The following is a 25,763-nucleotide window of genomic DNA, read 5'->3' as shown; positions in this document are numbered from 1 at the left end:
CTACCTGAGAAATGTGTTTGTATACCATATAGGTGCTATGTTTTCTAAAGGACCTTCTGTTTGAAAAGAAAATGTAAGCTTCATAAACAGTATTTGCTTATAGGCAAAGAAGACTATCAGTGGTTTTCAGGGTGTTTTCTTTTCCTTCAAAAACCATTATACAAGAAAACCTGAGAACCCTTTTGTAAATTCAGTCAAAATGGAGCTTCATAACTATATCCTGATATTTCTTCTTTGCCTGCTAGAAAACTAAAATCCATATTGGTAGCCTTTTCCTGGCAGATTTATTATCTCTTGAGATTACATTTTGTTCACCAAGTTTCATCCTGAATTAGCCGAAACAAAGGAAAATAAGATCTCTCTCTTCTAAAAAGAAAACTAATACTGTACCCTAAGGATGTATATTAGGAATCTCAACTTATTTTTTGGAACAAGTTGGGGAATATATATATTTCTAATATGTTAAACATTCATCTGTATTAAAATGAATGTAATGCCATAACTTCCAAATATCATTTTTTATTTTTTCTCTTTAAATCTGTTGCAGATATGCATGTCTTTTAAAACACAGTTAATCTGCTTTCCTCATCCCCTTGATCATAAAATACCCCTTATATAGAATGTCCACCATCATCTTTTATACCATTCTATGTCTGTAGTTTCTCTTAATATATTTTTAACAGGCTCCCTCTAAGTGTTGCATTTAGGAATATATTTTTATGTATATTTATTTTTACCAGTTTATTAACTACCAAATATTTATTGAATAAATCTTAGTGCTTGGTACCATTAAGACTATAAAGATAAAGAAAGAATATAGGAAATTGGTGATTTATTAAACATTGGTATATACTAGACATTTTACCGACCTCAATTCTTTTTATGCATAAGAAGACTGGATAAGAAAGAAAAACCACATAGCTAGGAATAAGATGGCATTGGAATTTATACTAGTCAGTTTGCAAGTGATAACGTCCTATGTCTAACTAGTTTAGGGAAAAAGTATTACATGTGGAAAAAATACTGGGGTATGACATAAAAAGGGATATAGTAGGTCCCCAAATGTAACTGCTACCAGGGATGTGGATTTCTCTCTTCTGCCAGTTGACTTCATTCTCTCCTGTTGCAGACCAGAAGGAATGTCAACAGTCTCCAGCCTTCATAGTTTAGAGCTGAGAACATTCCAGGGACTCTGACTGGCCTAACTCTGGGGTCGGTTTCCTAGTGTGGAGGATCACATAGGAAATATGGCCATTGGGATTCTAACCTTGTGTAGTAGGGTTAGTTCCAGAGAAAGATGGCTCATTGAGAACTGGGTACTACACACCAGTTAATGTATAATGTCCTTTTGAGAAGTCTCTTACTCCCAGTCTCATGTTCTTGCCACTACCGCCACTATACAATGTGTCATTGAGGTTTACAATGTAGTAATAGTTGGGGGAGCAGGACCTACAAAATATCATTAAGGATATATGAAAGGCATGAAACAAACCAGAGGGATAAGATCTGTTCTGAAGATCTGTTCTAAAGGATCCTCTGTTTGAAAAGGACCCTCTGTTATCACTTTAGTTTGGGGTATTCATGAAGGCATTCATGAAGAACGAGTACTTGATAAGGACTTTGAAAGATAAGCTCATCTTAGAAATGAGGTAGTTTCCCCAAATACGGTAAATCAGCATAAACAAAAGAAGGGATGCCTGGGTAGCTCAGTGGTAAAGCATCTGCTCAGGGCGTGATCTCAGGATCTGGGATCCAGTCCCACATCAGACTCCCTGTGGGGAGCCTGCTTCTCCCTCTGCATGTGTCTCTCCCTCTCTCTGTGTCTCTCATGAATAAATAAATAAATCTTTTTTTTTTTTTTAAGGAGAATAAACAAAGCACATTAATTAACCTCAAAGAGTGCCCAGGATTAAAATCCTATCCTTCTGATGCCAAAACCCATGTTTTTGTTGCTATTAATACTACATGACATATGGAATAAACACTGAATGAAATGATTTGAAAGTCTGGAAACAGATCAGTTTAGCAACCCCAGTAGAAGTACATAGAGAGCCTAAGGTAGTTGCACTGAGAAGCATGGTATGGTTGTGGGCAAAAATATAATTGAAATACATAGGCTGGGACACCTGGGTGGCTCAGCAATTAAGTGCCTGCCTTTGGCCCAGGGTGTGATCCTGGAGTCTTAGGATCGAGTCCCACATCAGGCTACCTGTATGGAGCCTGCCTCTCTCTCTGCCTATGTCTCTGCCTCTCTCTTTGTGTCTCTGATGAATAAATAAATAAAAATCTTTAAAAAGAAAAGAAAAAAATACATAGGCTGTGGGAAATAAACAGATTAGAACCAAACAGGTTTGAGGAATGTTTAGTGTCATTGACTCACCTAGAGAAAAGATAAGCAGTTTTGCAGGAGTATCATTCATTCTAAGTGAGTTATGGTGATAGCAATGTAAATTGAAATATGCAGGAATGGAAATTGGGAGAGAAGTCTGAGAGCTCGGGTTTGGGAGCAAAGGTGTGAAACCTGGTAAGCATTTATGTATGTAAAAAAAGTGGGGTTGTGGACTGAAAAATGAATGCTCACAGAGAGAAGGAAATGGAAGTAGAATTTTGGTTTTATTTCTTCAACATTGCTTGCTATCACTTTCTCTTTTGTGTTTTCTGTATTGGAACGTGCACCTTCACGATAGTAGTCAAGCTATCTCAGACTTAATAGTTACATATGTTGGGCTCAAAGTACATACTCAGTAAATCTCTTAAAAGTTTTTTTCGTCAGTTATTTTAATACTTTTTAGGTTATCATGCTTTATGTCACATGACACATTTTAAAGAATTCTAATTTACTAGCATGTGATATCTAAATATATCAATTATATCTTATTATTTCCTTTATCTCAAAACTCCTTTCCTCCTATCTTGTCTATCTAATAACTTTGGCCATATTTTAGAAAAGAATCTACCTGTGAAACCCGTAGCTTGTCTGTTTAAAAGTACCCCATCTTAATAGATGAGCAGATGATCTTAAACATAAAATTTCAGAATCAGTACTATAGTATCATACACTTTTAACCTATAGTACTTTGGTTAACCCATAACTATAGTAACCTATAGTATAATCTTAATAGATTGAAAATGAAAAATATGAATATTTCTTTGCAGAAAGAATACAAAACTGATTTCTAAATTTACAAGTAGGTATTCAGGACCAAAGTTTATTTTTTTAAAGTAGTATCATTAATAGTGGTACATAGGGATTAGATTTTGTTTTCACATACTAGAGGTGCCTAGAATTATCAGCAAATGATTAGAATTCATCCCTTACCACTGTAAGATTACAGTTTCTGATTTACCACCACCACCTCCCCTACCTCTGCTGACTTCTATTAGTCCCATACAGGTAGCAGAAGTAGTTTGGAGGTTACCATAATATCCATTTACGCCCACTCTGTATACATCCCAGCCAGGGTACTATAGAATCAGCAAAAGATAGCTAATATCTGTATTTGAATAAACTGTATTTTTGATATTTCTTATTTTTCTCATTTACAGGGAGTTGATTTTCATATGGAGTAAACTTCAGCTTAAGTCTAATCCTTCAAAACAAGTTTTTGTAGATCAATGCTACCAGCTTTTAAGAACAGCAACTAATGTGAGAGTCATATTTCCTTTCATGAAAATCATTAAAGATGAGGTAAATAGTATATCTTTATCCCTTAATTTTAAATAAGTTTAAATGACAGTTTACTGAAACTTGAATCTTTTATGATAAAATTTATTTGAAGGGAAGGAGGATTTTAAAGCCACATTCTCCATGTATTACATCTTTCCCTTCCCCCAATCTCAAATTCTCAACATGGTACTAAGGGTATACATGAGTGAAAATAACTGAAAAAAAGAGAACTGCCAATTTGGTGTTACTTAAAATTTAATATGGAACAACTGCATCCATAAGAAGCTATTATCTCTTCCCTTAAAATTAAATGTTTGTCACTTTTAACACTGTCCTAAATCCTGTTTGTAGAATCTTAACTTATTTGCAAATGGACTTTGTATATCCATAGGTAATGCCTGCTCACTTCCACAGAAAAATATGGGGGTTCATAGTTTTAAGTCTGGTGTTCAGGTGAAAAGGAACAATGAATTTTGAGGCATTTTTGAAACCTGACAAACTTTTAAAGTATATATTTGAAGTAATAGTGAAATCCAGTACCTGTTTTTAAAAATAGTTCTAAAGGAAGTTTTTCATGGGTCACTTAAATGTGGGTACATTTCAACCTAAGACTCTTACATAGACGTGAAATTGGATCCTGCAGATCCTTTAACTTTTTCCCCTCAAATATTAACTGAACTTTGAATACAAAGATAAGGAAATAAAACTACCCTGTACTTTAGGTAGCTCCATTTAGCTGAATCTTTATGAAGGTTACTTTTAAATATATAAGAGGCATCCATTAAATAATATATTTTACTTTTTCTTATGTATTTATGCAGTTACCACTTTCATTATCACTCATAAGATGTATGACCATGTAGTATAATTACATCCTCATGATATAAAGTTAGCAACATTGCATTCAGAGAGTTTTGTAAATTTCCTATTTACTTTACTATCTGTATTCATAGTTTCATTATTAAATAGTAAAATATTATTCAAATGCACTGTCAAAGTTAACCTGTACCCCCAATTAAAAACGGAAAAAAAACACCAAAACACCAAACTATGCTATGAAATCCTTTTCAACATATGAAGTGCATCAGAATCACCTGTAAAACTTAAAAACAAAAATAAAATAAAATGTACCCATGTATATTTTTTACATAGGATTCTTATTTGTACCAAAAGTTGAAAGATTTTTGTTATAAAAAGTTTACAATATAGGTGAAGTTCATATAGTTACCATAAAGCTTTCTTATATTCACATGTCTAGTTGTCTTAAGACCGTAAAAGGAAAAATTCAAAGATGAAATAAATATTTTAAAATGTGCTTAACTATTTATACTCTATTAAAAACATCTTTACTGATTGAATAGATCATTTATACTTCAGTATGCCTCAGTGCTTTGAAAAGAGACACAATGCTGTGTGAGTTCTGAAGAATGTGACATTACAAATGACATATCTGGAAAGGCTTCACAGAAGAAAATGCTTTAAGCTGGGTTTTGAATGGTAGAGCAGGCTAATACTAACATGTAGAGGACTTTGTAGTTTACCGAGCATTTTTTGCCTCCTTGTATTACTTGTTCTTTCACAACTGTCCTTCAGCATTAATAGGGTAGAGAAATGTAGGGAGGAGGCTAATCAAAGAGACTCCAGGAAGTTGCAGGGGTAGGGGTGGTGGTTGGAAATCCTTAAGACCTTGACTTGCATGCTGCACTGCAAGCTGGAACTTCAGTCTGTCAATGTGCTGGAATTGTTGAAGGATTTCAGGTAAGGAAGTAGCCCGTTGTCCTTTGTCATGATCTTAAAATTTTTAGACTTGAGCGACTGGATACATGATAAGACAAAAGATATAGAAAGGATAAAGTTAGGAGAAAGATAAGGAATTCTGTTTCGAATTTTGAATTTTGAATTCACTAAATCTGGAAAATCTAGGTGCAAATATCTAATAATAACAGAAATAAGAAATTTGAATTCAGAAAAGGATTCCAAGCTGAAATGATGGATATACAGGAGGAAGTTATAGTCATTAGTAGAATAGATCTGATCCTGTTCACATTTACAAACATTTATTCAAAGGTTACTATATGCCAACTTCTATGCTAATGGTGGGAGGATACTACCTGTGATTTAAGAATTCAAAGTCAGGGGGCAGGGGCATACACAGTTACAAAACAATTATGTATGTGCTTTTTATAAATAAGTATAAGCTACTCTCCGTGGAAAGAATAGGAAATGTTTAACTCTGTCCCAGGGCTGGGGCCAGAGTGAATGAGGAGAAAAACTTTCAGAGTAAAACCGATTCTCAATGAATAGGATATAGATAGGAATTTACGAGCTAGGTAAAGGGGGATTATGATGAGCAAAGTTAAGGTCTGCTTGTAGAACTATAAGTAGTTAAGCAGGGTTACACAGCATGTAAGAGACAACGAAGACATGAGGCTGGCAAGGTAGTGTTCCTGTCATCCATAGTGTACCATATGCAGGCAGTACACACACAAGCACACACTTGTAAAGACATATTATCATTGTGTCTTTTTCTATTCAAACAAGCATTTATCATTCCACATCACTAGGGCCATTATTTATCATTTGAGTTAAGGTAGATGGATAGTAAATTCCCAATGCAGTTATCCTTGAGTCATCAGTAAAAGTTTCAAAGCTTGAATAATTTTCAGATAACTTCCATGTAGGTTCTGTTATTATGATTTTTATTAGATTTGGAAGGACTGTAATTGCCCTTTTCATGTGGGCCACACTTTTACTTGGAGAGATAATATTACTTAATAAGTAATATTTTTAGTGCAGATTTATGAATTTCTACAAGCAGTTTTTTTAAAAAGTATATAGTTCTTTTTTAAACACTGTTAAATGTTAAAATTGATAAATACTTTAAATATATTTAATTTAACCTTCTGCCTCAAAATGTGAGATTGGTACCTAATACACAGGGGGCTATATTTGTAAGAAACCTTAATCACCATAAGGTTATGAACCATTTTATATTATAGTTCATAGAGATTATCAAATTTGAAAATTAAACAAACTGGAAGCTAAACTGCTATATCTTCCAGATTATTCTCAAGTTAAAAAAGATTTACTTATATATTAAAAAAGACTTAAACAAGGCTACCTGTTGAGGGAAACTGCACATTTGGAATACTGTGTTTATGCAGCCTTCATTTCAGAGTTGTATTTTAAAATGATAAAAGTATAATAATTTTTTTACAAAGGTATTTATTTAGTGATGATATTTTTCCTTTTACAGGTTGAAGAAGATGGCTTACAAATTTGTGTCGAAATATGTGGTTGTGCTCTACAACTAGATCTTCATGATGATCCCAAAACTAAGTGTTTAATTTATAAAACAATTGCACATTTTTTGCCAAATGATTTGGAGATCCTCAGGATTTGTGCACTCTCAATATTTTTTCTTGAGCGTTCCTTGGAAGCTTATCATACTGTTGAAGAGCTTTATAAACGTCCAGATGAGGAATATAACGAAGGCACAAGCAGTGTTCAAAATCGTGTTCGTTTTGAATTACTTCCAATTTTGAAAAAGGGATTGTTTTTTGATCCCGAATTCTGGAACTTTGTAATGATTAAGAAAAACTGTGTAGCATTACTGACAGATAAGTCAGCAGTTAGATTTCTAAATGAAAGTACACTGGAAAATTCTACAGGTAATCTAAAAAAGGCAGTGGAACAGCAAGGTTTAGATGAAGGGCTGGACTCTCTTACAGATCAGAGCACTGGAGAGCTTGATCCTGATGATATATCTCAAGTGCAACCTAAGAGTCACATTAATACAAAGAAAAATCTTATGGCTCTTAATGTTTCCAAAGTAGATCACAATGTCCCAAGGCATCGGTGTATGTTATGTAATAAGGAATTTCTAGGTGGTCACATTGTAAGGCATGCCCAAGCTCATCAGAAAAAGGGCAGTTTTTCATGTGTAATATGTGGTAGGAAATTTAGAAACAGAGGACTTATGCAGAAGCATTTAAAGAATCATGTTAAGAAAATACAAAGACAGCAAATTGCTGCAGCTCAACAGGAGGATCAGGAAATCCCTGCTTTGGAAGAAATAAATTGTTCTGATACTTTCATTTCATTTGAAAATGGGAATTCTGAAAATAAGAATTTGGAAATAGAGACAATTACTGCTTCCAGTGATGGAAACAAAGAAATCATCCCTGCACATGTGGCTGAATTCATTGAAATTCCCGTGAGTGTATCAGAAGATGTTATTGAAAACATGATTGAAAATGGGAGTCCTGATACTTCTTTACATAATGTCTCAGAGCCTTTGACTATATGTGAGGATGACTATGAGGAGGAAGAAGATGAAGAAGGTGATTATGAAGAAGACGATTATGACCTGAATCAAGAAACTTCAGTACTTCATAAAATCAATGGAACTGTGTGCCATCCAAAAGAAATATATGCCACCGATCAAGAAGGAAACTTCAAATGCCCTGCTCTCGGTTGTGTCAGGATATTTAAAAGAATTGGATTTCTAAATAAACACGCAAGGACTGTACATCCAACTGATTTAAACGTGCGGCAAACAGTAATGAAGTGGAGCAAAGGAAAATGCAAATTCTGTCAAAGGCAATTTGAAGATTCTCAACATTTTATAGATCACCTTAATAGACACAGCTATCCAAATGTGTACTTTTGTTTGCATTTTAATTGCAATGAGTCGTTTAAGTTACCATTCCAGCTTGCTCAGCACACAAAAAGTCACAGGATATTTCAAGCTCAGTGTAGTTTTCCAGAATGCCATGAGCTTTTTGAAGATCTTCCTCTGCTATATGAACATGAAGCTCAGCACTATTTAAGTAAAACACCAGAATCATCTACACAACCAAGTGAAACAATTGTTTGGAATGTTCTTACAGACTCAAATCCTCATCATCAGGAAAAAGACTCATCTAGTAATGAGAAACAAACTATTAGTCTGCCAGTTTCTACTAGCAAATCAAGGAAAGATTCCACAGAACCAAAGACATGTACAGAAAGTATGGAAAAGAAAACAGATGGTTTAGTTCAGAATGGAAATGAACATTCTGATGACACTGTTTCTGATATAAGCTTGATAGACCAAAAGATGCCTGACATAGAGCCAAATTCTGAAAATAATTGTAGTATTAGTGATTTAGTCAATGGACACAGTGGAATAGAGCAGACACCTTTAGTTGCGTCAGATCCTGCTTTGAAAATTGATACAAATAGAATCAGGACAGAAAATGGTTCCATTTTACCCAGTGTTGTACCACAAGAACATAATACCCTGCCAGTATCTCAGGCACCTTCCAAACCAAATCTGACGAGTGAACATACTTCATATGGCTTAATTTTAACGAAGCCATATGTCAGACCACTGCCTCCCAGTTACCTTGATGAACGGTACCTTAGTATGCCAAAACGCAGAAAATTTCTGACTGATAGAGTAGATGCCTGTTCTGATCAAGATAACGTTTGTAAAAAATCCGTGAAAAGATTAAGATGTGGCAAATGCCTGACCACCTACTGTAATGCAGAAGCACTTGAGGCTCACCTTGCACAAAAGAAATGTCAGACACTCTTTGGATTTGATTCAGATGATGAAAGTAAGTCTTCTATCTTCTCGATAGGTATATCTGTAGAAATAGAAAATCCCATAGATCTTTATGAGGTTAAAGTTAACATTTGTATAGCACAGATAATAAAGCACCACCCCATACATTATTTCTTTTAATCCATACAGCCACTATGAGGTGACGTTACTACTCCTGTTTTATAGATCAAGCAACTGAAATTTCACAAGTTAAGTAATGTGCATAGGTATAGCCTATTTTCTGTGGAAGACAGAACTTGGACAGTTTTTCATACTCTTTGACATACTCATTCACTGTGTCTGAGGCATTTCTTCATTCCAAGTTTCATGTTATAAAAGTTTTAGAAACAGAGTAATTGTGATGAAAGTGCTTTTCATTTGCATGCCAGAATATAAGTCAAGTGAAGTTGGACTGCTTTTACAGAAACAAAAGTTTAACCAGAAAATAATCAAAAGACAAAATTGAGCGAAAGTCTTGCCTTTCTACTAACATCAATATTTTTTTTAATAAGAGTATAAACAGGAATCTGACTTACAGGATTCCAGTTGAACTATAAAATTTGAATTAACAGACATGTTCTGTTTTACAGGTGCCTGATAAAAATATTTCAGGAAGATCTGTCGATCAAGTAGTAGTGTGAAAAAAGCACTACAAGAAATTGCATCATCAATTTGCTATTTTCCTGATGGCCTTAATTTTCAAGCGGTCTTGGATTACTAAAGATAAAGACAAAGCACATTTTCTAGAATGAACTCAGAGAGGAGATGTGCTGGTTTAGACTCCAAAAGGGTTATTACAAAACTCCCAAAGTACCAGTTATCCAGAAAACCACATTTTTTAAAAAGCTGATGACTTAATGCAGCATGTTCAGTTTCACTTATGTGAGAATCGTGTTCAAAGAACTAGTCAAAGAAAAACCAGCTATGGCCTTACAGAAAGGGAAAAGTTAACCCATTATAAAAAGGGGGGGAGGGGTTGGTTTACAATAAACAAGTTAAAGTATTCTACAAATGAGATTTGTTTTCTTGTCATGCATAATCAGATTATGTCCTCCCTTCTCTTCAAACATGATTTAGAGAATATTGCTATTTGGTTTATTATAATTTAGAAACTGATACATGAAATAAAACTTGATTTATCACCCTGCTATCCATAAAAGATTGTAAGTTGTTCCCAGGTTGATTGATTAGACAGGACCGAGTTCCATGAATGGCATGCCAGCACTGAAAAAACAAAAACAAAAGAAAACAAAACAGCAATGCTTCACTAATAAGCTCTTGATAGAACATTTCACTTTCCATTTTTGTAATACCAGTGAATTGTATTTAAAGGCAGTAGTGTCAATTAAATAGAAAAAGTACCATCAGTAACTTTGGGGAGAGATGGGAGGAATCTAAGACCATTAAAGGCTATCTAATTCAAGGAAAACACTGAATTGCAAATAACTCAATGTGAATAATGGTATAAGCACACTGGGATATTTCTATTTGTATATAGAGTAGTGTTAGGACATTGCTTGATGATTCATAGTAAGGTCCTTTTAGACATTAATGTGAGTTATCTAAGTACAGTCCTATAAAAATAATTGGCTGTAAAAAAAATGTCAGCTAGAATCAGGTCAAGAATTCATTGGTTTTATTCAGTTAGGAGAGTTAATTCTACTATAAGCCATACTACTCACGCTTTCTTATTTATTAGTGATGAATTTGGTCTGAATAGTAATTTTTATATATAAAAGGAAATATTTACACAAAAATTTGCACAGCAAGAATACAGTTAAGATATATTGATGCTTTTATTTTCCTGGATGACCAGTGATTTTCCTAAGGAAGATTTTAACTTACTAGTCAATGAATTGTTAAAACACAAAAATATTTTTTAAGATGCTCTCTCAGATATGTTCCACTTGTACATTCTCTAAAACAGGAAGCTCATAGACCTTCTTTTACCTGTAAGTCTGTTAATCTGTAGCGGAGATAAAATGAACAAAAATGCAAAGGCAAGTTCTTAAAAAATGGAGCTACTTATGTGCCATGGTCAACCAAATATTTCAATTATTCCAACTGATAATTTTGTTCAGCAGATAATTTTATTGGACCCTACTATTACAAACTTTTGGATATTAAAGCTTCTTGAAGTCACTAAGGAAGGGGACATCCTTCCACAGTAGCATCCAGACTTTATTAAATTGGGATTTCCAGGTCATGAAAGATTTCAAAAAAATTGCTCAATTTTATTAGTTTATTTATTCATTCACTACTATGCAATTGGTAGTCACGAGTCCATTTCAATCAAATTGAGGTTTTTGTTTTGTTTGTGTAGCCTACATTAGGCTGTGGAATTAATATTTAAATAACAGATAAGTAAACAGAATTCAATCAGATTTTAAAAACTTTAAAGTCAACTAAAAAAAAAAAAAAAAAAACCTAAAAAAAAAAAAAAAACCCAACCAGACAAAAACAACACAACGCTTTCCGTATTTCCTAATACTAAAAATATAATGCTTGAGTTCTACTTCATTTCAGTATAAAATACATCATGTAATAAAGAGTCTGTTTGGAACTAGTTCATTTGGACAGTGAAGTGTTTTTGAAATATAATTTTCTGCTTTGTACATTTTCCAGAAGTTTAAAATTACAACTTAACATTTTATCACATTTTTAACTTATTTTTTGTAAGTTGTAATTATTGACATGAATCCATGTTCTGCACGTTATTTTCATTCACTCTGCATTTTGTACCATACCAAGATATTTTAAACATACTCCACTTGTTAATTTTGTCTTTAATTTGAGGTTTTGTTCCTACTTTTATGTTGCTAAGGGAAAATTGTTTCTGAAACAGATCAAATCATTCTATTCATAAATCAAGGAATGTTTTATAAAAATCTATTTGACCACACTGTTCTAAACCTCTTTATCTTTAATCAAATAATTGCTATTGAAAGTATGTGTACATTTCATTATGTATGTCTTATAAAGCATAAACTTACATCATTTTGCTTTTGTGGGGTGCATAAACTTCCAACAATTTTAATTTGGGATTCAGAAGAAAAGGAAGCTTTCTTACTCCTCAGATTCTTCTCTTTTACTTTGAATTCCTTCTATTTTGAGGATAAGTTTATCTTACATGGACCAAGTTTCAATCCTTATTTTTTTAAATAAAAATTTCCTTCAAAACATTAAATATAAACTTTTTGCTATATTAGTAAGGTCAAGGAAAGAGCAAATATGAATTTTTGCTGCTCAGATATTACAGAAAAGAGGGATCTCCGTGGACAAGGACACTGGTACTTTGGGCTTTAGCCATATTCATTTTTTTAAACCACCAATTATATAATGAGTAGATAACTTAAAACATTGAACTTGTGATTCTTTTCAAATCACACTTGAAGGTTCAGGCGTACTCCTTTCATGTTTGGTTTAAACTGTTGTATGGATGGAAAACCTAAAAGGGATGATAGTTTTATCTTTTAATTTATTTGGTACTGTAAAACACCTTTTCAGAATGCCTAAATGCTGCATATGCATTTTGGAATTGTTAATATGTGAAAGATATTACAGATTCAGCAAGAAAGGAAATTTGTGCTTCCTTGTTGAACATTAAATTATTTTACTTTGCATTTTATAAGAGTACAAATTAAAACTGAGCCATTGAACTGCAATAATTCAACAATAGCGTCTCATTTCAAGAAATTTTTTGTACTGTATATAGACCTGTTCAATAAAACATTGTCCTTGTTGGTAATGAAGTGTTCAGTTTTATGTAGCATAATGCTTCAAAAGGAATTAGGCTTAAGGTATATAGTAAGAAATTTCTATTATGTCTTATGAGATAATTATTTCAATTAATGTTCTCATATTCAGATGATTAATTTTTAAAAACATTTTAAAATAGATCTAGAAATTTACATAAAACATTTTAGACATTATTTTAACTAATGTCCACATGCAGGAATTACAAGTTGACAGAATGCTGGTTACTAAAGTTATTTTGGGTACCCTCTGCAAACTTAATAGGTAGACAAATCTCAGAACTCTGTAAATGAAAGATAGTGGATGGATTTATCTGTGTTGGTAAGTCTTCAAAGATGAAGAGCATCTGGTGGAACTCAAAAAAAAAAAAAAACACTGGGAAGTCACTTTGAAATAAGGTTGTAAATATTTTCTTTTCTGAGACTTGAGGAATTCTGGAAAGCAACCAAATATTACTAAATATGCTTCCAAGAAAAACAAATGAGGTTGCTTGTCAGAGCAAATATAAGTTCCATACCAGTCTCAAGAATCAACTAATGAAAGGGTTAGAACTTTTGGCTATATAAAGATGTCAAATGGAGGCAATCCAGTATTACATAGAATTAAAACTAAAAGTGGGAGAGAGGTTCATGCCTTATTTATGAGTGCTACACACTGGAGGAGAAATGTCTCCTGTTTTACTAAATTACTAGCTATTTTGTATGTGTTCCTCCTATTTGTTAAAATAACTCAAAAGATATGAACACTGCGTTTTAGAAACCAAGGTTCAAAAACAACCTAAATAACTTGACTGAAGTCACGCAGGAGAGGTGGGATTGAAAAATCAGATGTGTCTTTTTAAAACTAATGCCATGCAGTTTTTACTCTGCATTCAGGTTTCCCTACAAATGTAGAGTATGAGTGGCTCTAATATATGCAAATAGTGTCAGACTTGCCTGAAGATTAGTGGTTTTTGAGACAAAGGATGAAAGGTAGGAATAGGTGGCTGATGTTTCATTTTCGTCTATTAGCAGTGATTTTTACAGTGTGGTCCTGGAGCAGTGAAATTAGCATCACCTAAGAATTTGTTAGAAATGCTAGGGGCAGCCTGGGTGGCTCAGCGGTTTAGCACCACCTTCAGCCCAGGGCCTGATCCTGGAGACCCAGGATTGAGTCTCACGTCAGGCTCCCTGCATGGAGCCTGCTTCTCCCTCTGCCTGTGTCTCTGCCTCTCTCCCTCTCTCTCTGTCTCATAAATAAATAAAATCTTTAAAAAAAGAAATGCTAAATTTCGACGGTGCCTTGGTGCAGTGAGCTAAGTCCGCTCAGGTCATGATCCCAGGGTTGGGCTCCCTGCTCAGAGGGGAGTCTGCTTCTCCCTCTCTTCTCTGCCTTCCCCTACCGCTTATTTTTCTTGCTTGCTTTCTTTCTCTCAAGTAAATAAATAAAAACAACAGGCAAGCTTAAAGAACAAATAGCAAGGGGAACCACTGTGACTAGTTTGGAGCAAGAGACTGAAAGAATAGCAGAAAATGAAGACAGGTAAAAGGTAAGAGCCAAACTCTTTACAGTGGTATATATCTACAATATCCAATACAGTAGCCACTAGCCATATATAGCTATTAAAATTTAACTGAAATTCAAATAAAACTTAAAATTCAGTTCCTTGATTGTACTAGCGATATTATAACTACATTATAACTATAATGTAATAGCTAATGTGGCTGATGGTTACTGTACTGAACAACACAGATAAAGAATATTTTCATGATCTCAAAGTGATTTTGGACAAGTGGTTCTGTATCAGTAGTTCTCAACTGGGGGGTGGTAATTTTGTTCCCTGGGGATTTGGCAATTGGGGGATATTTTTGGTAGCCACAACTGGAGGGTCGGAGGTGCTACTGGCATTTAGTGGGTAGAGGCAAGGGATGCTGTTAAACATCCTACAATGCATAGTACAGCCTCCACAACAAGGAATTATCCAGCCCAAAATGTTAAAAGTGCCTCGACTGAGAAACCCTGCTCTGGATCAATCTTGATTGCAACTCTAAACTCAGTACCCCCTCTTGCACATGCTGCTCTGGCCTCCTTTGTACACGCCAAGCACTCTGCTGCTTCTTTGGAACCTCTACTGTTGTTTCTTCCTACAACATCCCTCTGTACTTCACTCACTTCCTTCACGTCTTTCATTATTACTTAGAGAAGCCTTTCTTGACAGCCTGTATAAAATAGCAACATCTGCTTCATCCCCCTCCTTTTGATTTATTTTTCTCCATAACACTTCCTGGCACAGTTTATAGTTTCTTGCATGTTTACTGTCTGATTCCTCTTAGTAGACTGCAAGCTCCAAAGGACTTGTATTTATTCCCAACACACAGTATAATGTCTGGCAAACAAGTGTTTAATAAATACTATTTCCTCCCTTTCTAAATGAAGGAATGAATGAAAGAAAAGTTTGGGCATGCCTTCTATATAGTCCCACACCAGCATGATGAGCACTTGTCATCTGTTTATTCGCAATACTCCCAAAAGCTCCTTGAAAGGAAGGTCTAGGGGATGCCTGGATGGCTCAGTGGTTGAGCACCTGCCTTTGGCCCAGGGCGTGATCCTGCCATCCCAGGATCGAGTCCCACATCAGGATCCCTGCAGGGAGCCTGCTTCTCCCTCTGCCTGTGTCTCTGCCCCTCTCTGTGTGTCTCATGAATAAATAAAATCTTTTTTTTTTTTATAGGAAGGTTGTCATTTCTCTGAATCTTCAGTACCTAGCATAGTAGGCACTCATTAATACTTGATGAAAAATGAAGGATTTTTATCTTTTGAGTATATGATATACCATATAACATCCACTGTCAAATTAGTATAAACATGTTTGAAAGCTTATGCTCCTTTACAGTTTATTTTATAACTGATATTTAGCTGTGGTATTTTTTTAAAACATTAAATTTGCTCACCTGGATTTGCAGATATCTACATTTCAGTTACTAGATAGCAATACCCTAATTAAATGCTAACAAATCTAAAATATGCCAAAAATGTGGAAGAGGCTAGAGGTAAGTAGAATGTGTTTAAGTCAGATTCCTTGGCAGTCTTGATCAGAGACCATTACTTTCCCTCAGGTGATTAGGAGCTGCTGCCACACTAACAGTAACAGCTAATAATGCAGCTTTCAACTAGCCTCTCACTTAAGGGAGTTAGACGCTATCTCAACAGTAGATGTGGAGGTGTAAAAAATGCACTGTACATGTCTCTTGAAACAAAAATTCCTAAATGCAGCTTTCAACTACCCTCTCACATAAGAGAGTTAGACCCTATCTCAATAGTAGGTGTGGAGGTGCAATGGAAATGCAATATTCCCTAACTCTAAGACACAGGCATTCCTTGAATGCAGCTTTCAACTAACCTTTCTCGCATAAGGGAGTTAGAACCTAGCTCAACAGTAGTAGTGGCGGTGCGATGGAAATGTGATATAGTTAGCTCTGATAAACAAGCTTTCCCAGGAACACTGGTGAGAGGGAGAAAGAGTAGAGTCCTCAACTCAACTGGTCTCGCAAACTTACCTAGATAACGTTCAAACCATCCTGAATACCTACGAATTTGACCTGAGATTTAAAGAGAGACCAGCTGGAACGCTACAGAGAGAAAAGTTTTCACTTCTAACAAGGTAGGAAGGCAGAAAAATAAAAAATAAATCAAGTTGGGGAGGGGAATTGAGACTAGCCGGCAAAAGTTGAGTAGCAAAAACCTCTGGGTCATGAAAGCCCAGCCCCCGACACAGGAGAACTTTAAAAATCACCTGAGTTTTCCTTGACGGAAATGTGTTTAGCAGTGAAATTGGGCAAAAGCGCCAGAGGGGCATGAAGCAAGAAGATTCCCGGAGACGCTGTAAGACTGGGGCGCCCCAGGGTAAAGCATATCACAAATCCCGTTCCCACTTTGGTAAAGGGCTGGAGCGCCACAACCTTCTAGGGCATTTGGGAGAAGCCCGCCAGTTCCTTAGGCCTGCCCAGAGCTCGCTTTACCCTAGAACCTGGCAACGGATGGAGACGACTATACTCCATTCCCTGTGGGAGAGGCACCCCAGGGAGTGTGGGTCCAGTGGCACAGGGCCCTGGATTCCAAGGTCCCGAAGTGCACAAAGCTGGCTATCCTATGTTCCACCTGGGACAGGCGGAAGTGGAGAGGGCACAGGAAAGCAAGCACTCTCCTGCCTCTGTGCAAGCAAGCAGCGCACCTGCCCCTGCCCCAAGGAGCATCTAGGACATTGTGGACTGGGAGACTGCAGTTAATTCCTCACTGGGAGCTCCACTCCAGACCTAGAAATCAGGCTGCAGCCTTTTTTTTTTTTTTTTTTTTTTTAATATCTCTTCTTTTCACATTGCACCTGGGAGAGGCGGGGCCGCCAAGGGACAAAGACCTCACAGGGTAAACAGCTCCCAGGGAGCCCGGCATCCGCGGGGGGGGGGGGGGGGGGGTGGGGGGTGGGGGGGGTGGGGAGCATCTCCCTCAGGTATACACACCTGAGAGTCAGCACAGCAGGCCCCTCGCCAGAAGACCAGCTGGAAGGACAGGGGAAAAGCAAGTTCTTGACCAAGTAGCGCTGGAAAACTCCAGGACTGAGGGAGAATAGTATATAGAACTAGACGGTCCCTTTTTTCTGCCTTTTTCCATTATGACTCATTTTTATATCACACTAAACTTTCCAATATTTGCTCTCTTTTCCCACCTTAACTACATATTTTATCACCTCTTCATTTTTAAGTTTCTTCCTTTTTGACTTTCATATTTCTACAATTATAGGTCTTAGATATATTTTCCACTTCTAGATTCCCTTCAACATACTCAATTTAATTTTGGGAAATATACGAGATATGGGCTTTTGTTTTGTGTTGTTTTCTCTGCCTTGTTTTGTTCTATGATAAAGGAAGTTAATACCTTCATATATATATAATATATATATAATAATTGAAGTTCGCTTTGCCAACATATAGTATAACACCCAGTGTTCATCCCATTAAGTGCCCTGCTCAGTGCCCGTCACCCAATTATCCCAACCCCCTTGCCCACCTCCCCATCTCCAACCCTTTATTTTTTTTCCAGAGTTAGCAGTCTCTCCTGCTTTGTCTCCCTCTCTAATTTTTCCCACTCAGTTCCCCTCCTTTCCCCTATAATCCCTTTCACGGTTTCTTATATTCCCCATATGAGTAAAACCATATAATGATTATCCTTCTCCAATTGACTTATGTCCCTCAGCATAATACCCTCCAGTTCCATCCACATCGAAGCAAATGGTGGGTATTCAGCCTTTCTAATGACTAATATCCCATTGTATATATACACCACATCTTTTCTATCTGTTCATCTGTCGAAGGACACTGAGGCTTCTTCCCCAGCTTGGCTACTGTGGACATTGCTGCCATAAACATTGGGGGGGCAGTTGTCTCGGCTTTTCACTGCATCTGTATCTTTGGGGTAAATCCGCAGCAGTGCAATTGTTGGGTCATAGGGCAGCTCTATTTTTAACTCTTTGAGGAACCTCCACACTGTTTTCCGGAGTGGCTGTAGCAGTTCACATTCCCACCAACAGTGCAAGAGAGTTCCCCATTCTCCACATCCTCTCCAACATTTGTTGTTTCCCATCCTGTTAATTTTCACCATTCTCATTTGTGTGAGGTGGTATCTCATTGTGGTTTTGATTGTATTTTCCTGATGGCCAGTGATGCAGAGCATTTTCTCATGTGCTTGTTGGCCACATGTATTTCTTCTTTGGAGAAATGTCTGTTCATGTATTCTGCCCATTTTATGATTGGATTGTTTGTTTCTTCGGTCTTGAGTTTAATAAGTTCTTTATAGATATTGGATACAAGCCCTTTATCTGATGTGTCATTTGCAAATATCTTCTCCCATTCTGTAGATGGTCTTTTAGTTTTGTTGACTGTTTCCTTTTCTGTGCAGAAGCTTTTTAATCTTGATTAAGTCCCAATTGTTCATTTATGCTTTTGTTTCCTTTGCCTTCATACATGTATCTTGCAAGAAGTTGCTGTGGCCAAGTTCAAAAAGGGTGTTGCCTGTGTTCTCCTCAATGATTTTATGGATTCACATCTCACATTTTGGTCTTTCATCCATTTTGAGTTTATCTTTGTGTCTGGTGTAAGACAATGGCCTAGTTTCATTCTTCTGCATGTGGATGTCCAATTTTCCCAGCACCGTTTATGGAAGAGACTGTCCTTTTTCCAGTGGATAGTCTTTCCTGCTTTGTCGAATATTAGTTGACCATAGAGTTGAGGGCCCATTTCTGGGTTTCCTATTCTGTTCCATGGATCTATGTGTCTGTTTTTGTGCCAGATGTTTTGTGTCTAGGTCTTGATGATCACAGCTTTGTAGTACAACTTGAAATCCGGCATTGTGATGCCCCCAGCTCTGGTTTTCTTTTCCAATATTCCCCTGGCTATTCAGAGTCTTTTCTGATTCCACAAAAAATCTTAAGATTATTGGTTCCAACTCTGTGAAGAAACTCCATGATATTTTGATAGGGATTGCACTGAATGTGTAAATTGCCCAGGGTAGCATAGACATTTTCACAATATTTATTCTTCCAATCCATGAGCATGGAGTATTTTTCCATCTTTTTGTATCTTCCTCGGTTTCTTTCAGAAGTGTTCTCTAGTTTTTAGGGTAGTTTTACCGCTTTGGCTAGGTTTATTCCTAGGTATGTTAGGATTTTGGGTGCAATTGTAAGTGGGACTGACTCATTAATTTCTCTTACTTCAGTCTCATTGTGAGTGTATAGAAATGCCACTGATTTCTGGGCATTGATTTTGTATCCTGCAACACTGCTGAATTGCTGTATGAGTTCTAGCAATCTTGGGGTGGAGTCTTTTGGGTTTTCTAGGTACAGATTCATGTCATATGCAAAGAGGGAGAGTTTGACTTCTTCTTTGCTGATTTGAACGCCTTTTATTTCTTCTTGTCTGATTGCTGAGGCTAGGACTTCCAGTACTATGTTGAATAGCAGTGGTCAGAGTGGACATCCCTGTCTTGTTCCTGATCTTAGGGGAAAGGCTCCCAGTGTTTCCCCATGGAGAATGATATTGGCTGTGGGCTTTTCGTAGGTGGCTTTTAAGGTGCTGAGGAATGTTCCCTCTACCCCTACACTATGAAGAGTTTTGATCAAAAATGGATGCTGTATTTTGTCAAATGCTTTCTCTGCATCTATTGAAAGGATCATATGGTTCTCATTTTTTCTCTTGCTGATATGATCAATCACATTGATTGTTTTACGAGTGTGGAACCAGCCTTGCATCCCGGGGATAAATCCCACTTGGTCATGGTGAATAATCTTCTTAATGTGTTGTTGGATCCTATTGGCTAGTATCTTGTTGAGAATTTTTGCATCTGTGTTCATCAGGGATATTGGTTTATAATTCTCGTTTTTGGTGGGGTCTTTGGTTTTGTAAAAAGATGATGTTGGCCTCATAGAACGAGTTTGGAAGTACTCCATCTCTTTCTATCTTTCCGAACAGCTTTAGTACAATAGGTATGGTTTCTTCTTTAAACGTTTGATAGAATTCCCCTGGGAAGCCATCTGGCCCTGGACTTTTGAGTCTTGGGAGGTTTTTGATGACTGCTTCAATTTCCTCCCTGGTTATTGGCCTGCTCAGGTTTTCTATTTCTTCCTGTTCCAGTTTTGGTCATTTGTGGTTTTCGAGAAATGCGTCCATTTCTTCTAGATTGCCCAATTTATTGGCACATAGCTGCTCATAATCAGTTTTTAATATCATTTGTATTTCCTTGGTATTGGAGGTGAACTCTCCTTTCTCATTCATGCTTTTATTAATTTGAGTCTTCTCTCTCTTCTTTTTAATAAGGATGGCTAATGGTTTATCTATCTTATTAATTCTTTCAAAGAACCAACTCCTGGTTTTGTTGATCTGTTCCACAGTTCTTCTGGTCTCTATTTCATTGAGTTCTACTTGAATCTTTATTAACTCTCTTCTTCTGCTAGGTGTCGGATCTATTTTCTGTTTTTTCTCTAGCTCCTTTAGGTGCAAGGTTAGCTTTTGTATTTGAGTTCTTTCCAGTTTTTGGATGGATACTTGTATTGCGATGTATTTCCCCCTCAGGACTGCTTTTGCTATAACCCAAAGATTTTGAATGGTTGTATCTTCATTCTCATTAGTTTCTATGAATCTTTTTAATCCTTCTATAATTTCCTGGTTGACCCTTTCATCTTTTAGCAGGATGGTGCTTAACCTCCACGTGTTTGAAATCCTTCCAAACTTCTTCTTGTGTTTAGTTCTAGTTTCAAAGCATTGTGGTCTGAAAATATGCAGGGGACAATCCCAATCTTTTGGTATCGGTTGAAACCTGATTTGTAACCCAGTATGTGGCTTATTCTGGAGAAAGTTCCATGTGCACTTGAGAAGAATGTGTATTCAGTTGCATTTGGATGTAAAGTTCTGTAAATATCTGTGAAATCCATCTTGTCCAGTGTATCATCTAAAGCTCTTGTTTCTTTGGAGATGTTGTGCTTAGAATATCTGTCTATTGTAGAAAGCGCTGTGTTCAAGTCACGCTGTGTTCAAGTCACCAAGTATAAATGTATTAGTATCTAAGTATGTCTTTACTTTGGTTGTTAACTGATTGATATACTTGGCAGCTCCCACATTAGGGGCATAAATATTCATGATTGGTAGGTCCTCTTGTTGGATAGATCCTTTAAGTATGATAGAGTGTCCCTCTTCATCTCTTGCTACAGTCTTTGGGATAAACTTTAATCTATCTTATATGAAGATTGCTACCCCTGCTTTCTTTTGAGGACCATTTGAATGATAAATGGTTCTTCACCCTTTCATTTCCAGGCTGGAGGTGTCCTTACGTCTAAAATGAGTCTCTTGTAGACAGCAAATAGATGGGTCTTGCTTTTTTAACAATTTTTTAAAATTTTTATTTATTATTTATGATAGTCACACAGAGAGAGAGAGAGGCAGAGACACAGGCAGAGGGAGAAGCAGGCTCCATGCACCGGGAGCCCGACGTGGGATTCAATCCCGGGTCTCCAGGATCACGCCCTGGGCCAAAGGCAGGCGCTAAACTGCTGCACCACCCAGGGATCCCGGGTCTTGCTTTTTTTATCCAGTCTGAAACCCTGCGCCTTTTTTAAGTTTTTTTTTAAATTTTTTATTTATTTATGATAGTCACAGAGAGAGAGAGGGGCAGAGACACAGGCAGAGGGAGAAGCAGGCTCCATGCACCGGGAGCCCGACGTGGGATTCGATCCCGGGTCTCCAGGATCGCGCCCTGGGCCAAAGGCAGGCACTAAACCGCTGCGCCACCCAGGGATCCCACCCTGCGCCTTTTGATGGGGTCATTAAGCCCATTCACGTTGAGTTACTATTGAAAGATATGAATTTACTGTCATCATGATACCTATTTAGTCCCTGTTTTTGTGGATTGTTTCCTTGGTCTTCCTCTTTCTTTTACAAAGTCCCCCTTAATATTTCTTGCAGAGCTGGTTTGGTGGTCACATATTCTTTCAGTTTCTATCTTGGAAGCTCTTTATCTCTCCTTCTATCCTGAATGAGAGCCTTGCTGGCTAAAGTATTCTTGGCTGCAGGCTCTTCTCATTTAGGACCCTGAATATATCCTGCCAGCCCTTTCTGGCCTGCCAGGTCTCTGTGGAGAGGTCTGCTCTTAACCTAATACTTCTCCCCATAAAGGTCAGGGATCTCTTGTCTCTTGCTGCTTTAAGGATCTTCCCTTTATCTTTGGAATTTGCAAGTTTCTTAAATGTTGAAGTGTTGAATGGTTTTTATTGATTTTAGCAGGGGAACTCTCTACGTCCTGGATTTGAATGCCTGTTTTCCTTCCCAAGGTAGGGAAGTTCTCAGCTATGATTTGTTCAAATACTTTCTGGCCCTCTGGCCCTTTCAGCACCCCCTGGAACCCCAATTAAACGTAGATTTTTCCTTCTGAGGCTGTCATTTATTTCCCTTAACCTATCCTCATGATCTTTTAATTGTTTTTCTTTTTCTTCAGCTTCCTTCCTTGCTATCAACTTGTATTCTATGTCACTCACTCATTCTTCTACCTGATTAACCCTCGTCATAGCACCTCCAGTTTGGATTGCATCTCATTTAATTGATTTTTAATTTTTGCCTGATTAGATCTAAATTCTGCAGTCATGAATTCTCTTGAATCCTTTATGCTTTTTTCTAGACCCACCAGTAGCTTTATAATTGTGCTTCTGAATTGGCTTTCTTTTTTTTTTTTTTTTTTTTGAAAGATTAATATTCGGGGGAGGGAGGGCGGGTGGAGGGCTCAGGTGGACCGGGGGCAGGAAAGATCCGCCGGGCCCCCAGCATGGCTGGACCTGCTGCAGGGTTGAATCCTCCTGGCGACTGCATGGACCCCACCCGTTTACCTCTTAACGGTTTCACGCCCTCTTGAACTCTCTCTTCAAAGTTCTTTTCAAATTTCCCTTACGGTACTTGTTGACTATCGGTCTCGTGCCGGTATTTAGCCTTAGGTGGAGTTTACCACCCGCTTTGGGCTGCATTCCCAAGCAATCCGACTCCCGGAAGACCCTGGCCCGGCGGCGCAGGCGGGGGGGGGGCGGGGCCTGCCGCCACTACCGGCCTCACACTGTCCCCAGGCTGGGCCTTGATCAGAAGGACTTGGGCCCCCCACGAGCGGCGCCGGGGAGTGGGTCTCGCCCCACTGTGGGGATTCGGCGCTTGGCTCCTGAATTGGCTTTCTGACATTGAATTGTAATCCAAATTTTGCAACTCTGTGAGAGAGAGTACTATTTCTGATTCTTTGTGGTGAGTTTTTCCGTCTAGTCATTTTGCTCAGTGCAGAGTGGCCAAAAACAAGTTGTACTGGAAAAAGGAGAAAAAGAGAGAAAAGAAAAACAAGGGGGGTGGGACAAGCAGAAAACAAAAAACAAGGGGGAGTATCCTCTGATTCTATACACTGTGAACCCCCGACTTCCCCTGGAACTTTCCAGCGCTGCTTGGTCAATAACTTGCTTTTCCCCTGTCCTTCTAGCTGGTCTTCTGGAGGAGGGGCCTGCTGTGCTGATTCTCAGGTGTGTGCACCTGGGGGAGCTGCCCAGTCCCCTGCCAGGTGCACAGCTCAGTGGGATCTGTTTATCCTGTGAGGCCCCTGCTCAGTCCCAGGCACAAGGTGACACCAGGAGGAACAACAACAGTGACGGTGGCCGGCTCTCCAGCTCTGGAGTCAGCTCTGGCAGTAATTACCGTAGCTCCCAGTCCCCAGGGGCCTGGATGCTCGGGGGGCGGGGGGCCATTGATCTGTACAGCTTGGGGCCGCCTGGCGGCAGGAGTGTCCTTGCTGCCCTGTGTCCTCCCGGCCTCCGCCTGTCCTGAAGGGAGCTCTGGATCTTGGGCTGTGTCCCCTGGCACCCTGGGCTCTGGGACCTGCGCCGCTGGAATCGCGCTCCGGGGGCCACGCAGCCCCCACTGCGTGGAGCTGCCTACGGAGCGGCTGCCTGAGCTACTCCCGGGGCCCCACCAGGCGCGGCTCCAGGCCTTTAGGGAGCTCAGCCTGCGGGGTGTGGCCGCTCTCCCCAAGGTGCGGTTCCTCTGTTAGTGCCCCTGGGAGTCTGAGGGCATCCCTGCCCCTCCTGGGATCCTGCCCGAGTTCCCTGTGAGTGCCTTTCTGTCCGGGAAGATTGGTAAAGTTTCTGCTTCTCCAGGATTGGGCTTTCCTGTCCTGGGGGCACTCGCCGCCCCCCTTAGCCCAGCTCCTCATGGGGGCTCCTCCCCCTTGGATGCTTTTTTATTTCTTTATTTTTTTCCGTCTTCCTACCTTGATAGAAGCACGAACACTTCTCACTGTAGCATTCCAGCTGTTCTCTCTTTAAATCTCAGGCCGAATTCGTAGGTTTTCAGGATGATTTGAACATTATATAGGTAAGTTGGTGGGGACAGGTGACTTGGGGACCCTACTCTTCTGCCATCTTGCCTTGCCTCTCACCTGAGATTAAAACAAAAACAAAACAAAAACCTCAGACGCAGGCAGGGTGAATGCAGGGTTCTGACAGAAACTGCGGAGACAAGAGGGCTTGATGGCTCTTCTGTGAAGGCTCACTGCAGACTGGGGGGTGGGATATTCAGTCCCAGGGCCAGAGAACCCGGCAGTCCCACACTCATCCCACCCATCAGCGTTGAGTCTTGGGGGATCAGCACAGCACCACCTGGTGGAGGTCAGAGGTGCTTATGCCGAGCCCGCCTCTGAGCCCTGCAGGTGCATCTCCACTAGGGCAAGATGCACACCTGACAATCAGCGCCACGGGCCCCTCCCCCAGAAGACTCGCACAGACAACTCACTCCCACCAAGTGTACGGACCACAGAGGGCTGCAAAGCTTCAGCTCTGTGGGGAAAGTAAGATCGAGCTTCCTTTGTACTTTATTCTTTATTTCTTTATTATTTTTCATTTATTTTCTTCAATCCTTTTTATTAATTGTTTAATTTTAATTTTTATGTATATACTTTATGTCTTTGTTTACTTTCATTGTACTTTACTTTTTTTCTTATTTCGGGATTTAGATCCTTTTAGCAAGCAGGCCAAAACACACCCAGGATCTAGTTTTGGGGTTTTTTTGTTATTGTTATTTTTCTTATATTTTCTTTGCCTTTCTTCTTTCTTTTCTGGACAAAATAATCAGATGGAGAAATTCATCCCCGAAAAAAAAACATGAGGTAGTACTCACAGGTAGGGAGTTAATCAATACAGATATAAGTAAGTGT

General features: G+C 38.4%; 1 protein-coding gene and 1 long non-coding RNA gene across 7 annotated transcripts in view; one reads left to right on the top strand and one right to left on the bottom strand.

Moving 5' to 3' along the window:
• ZNF654 (zinc finger protein 654) overlaps positions 1-13,005 on the top strand; it is a 92,947-nt gene extending 79,942 nt beyond the window's left edge. For 4 of the 6 annotated variants that reach the window (XM_072806472.1, XM_072806475.1, XM_072806476.1 and 1 more), the window contains 2 exons: positions 3,547-3,688; positions 6,924-9,831. In XM_072806472.1, the coding sequence (XP_072662573.1) occupies positions 3,547-3,688; positions 6,924-9,398 (2,617 nt within the window). In that variant the 3' untranslated portion in view covers positions 9,399-9,831. The other 2 variants (XM_072806473.1, XM_072806478.1) reach the window with 1 other exon arrangement.
• LOC140621434 (uncharacterized) lies at positions 1,851-23,637 on the bottom strand. Its single transcript, XR_012021117.1, has 4 exons — positions 23,413-23,637; positions 10,401-10,481; positions 9,219-9,300; positions 1,851-5,482 (listed from the first exon to the last, which is right to left on the bottom strand). It is a non-coding gene; the product is annotated as an uncharacterized lncRNA (long non-coding RNA).
• Between the last annotated feature and the right edge of the window lie 2,126 nt (positions 23,638-25,763).

The sequence above is a fragment of the Canis lupus genome, chromosome 30 (genome assembly GCF_048164855.1).
Source record: "Canis lupus baileyi chromosome 30, mCanLup2.hap1, whole genome shotgun sequence".
NCBI lineage: Eukaryota > Metazoa > Chordata > Mammalia > Carnivora > Canidae > Canis > Canis lupus.
The sequence above is the reverse complement of the archived record's forward strand: the minus strand, read 5'-3'. Positions and strand labels throughout refer to the sequence as shown.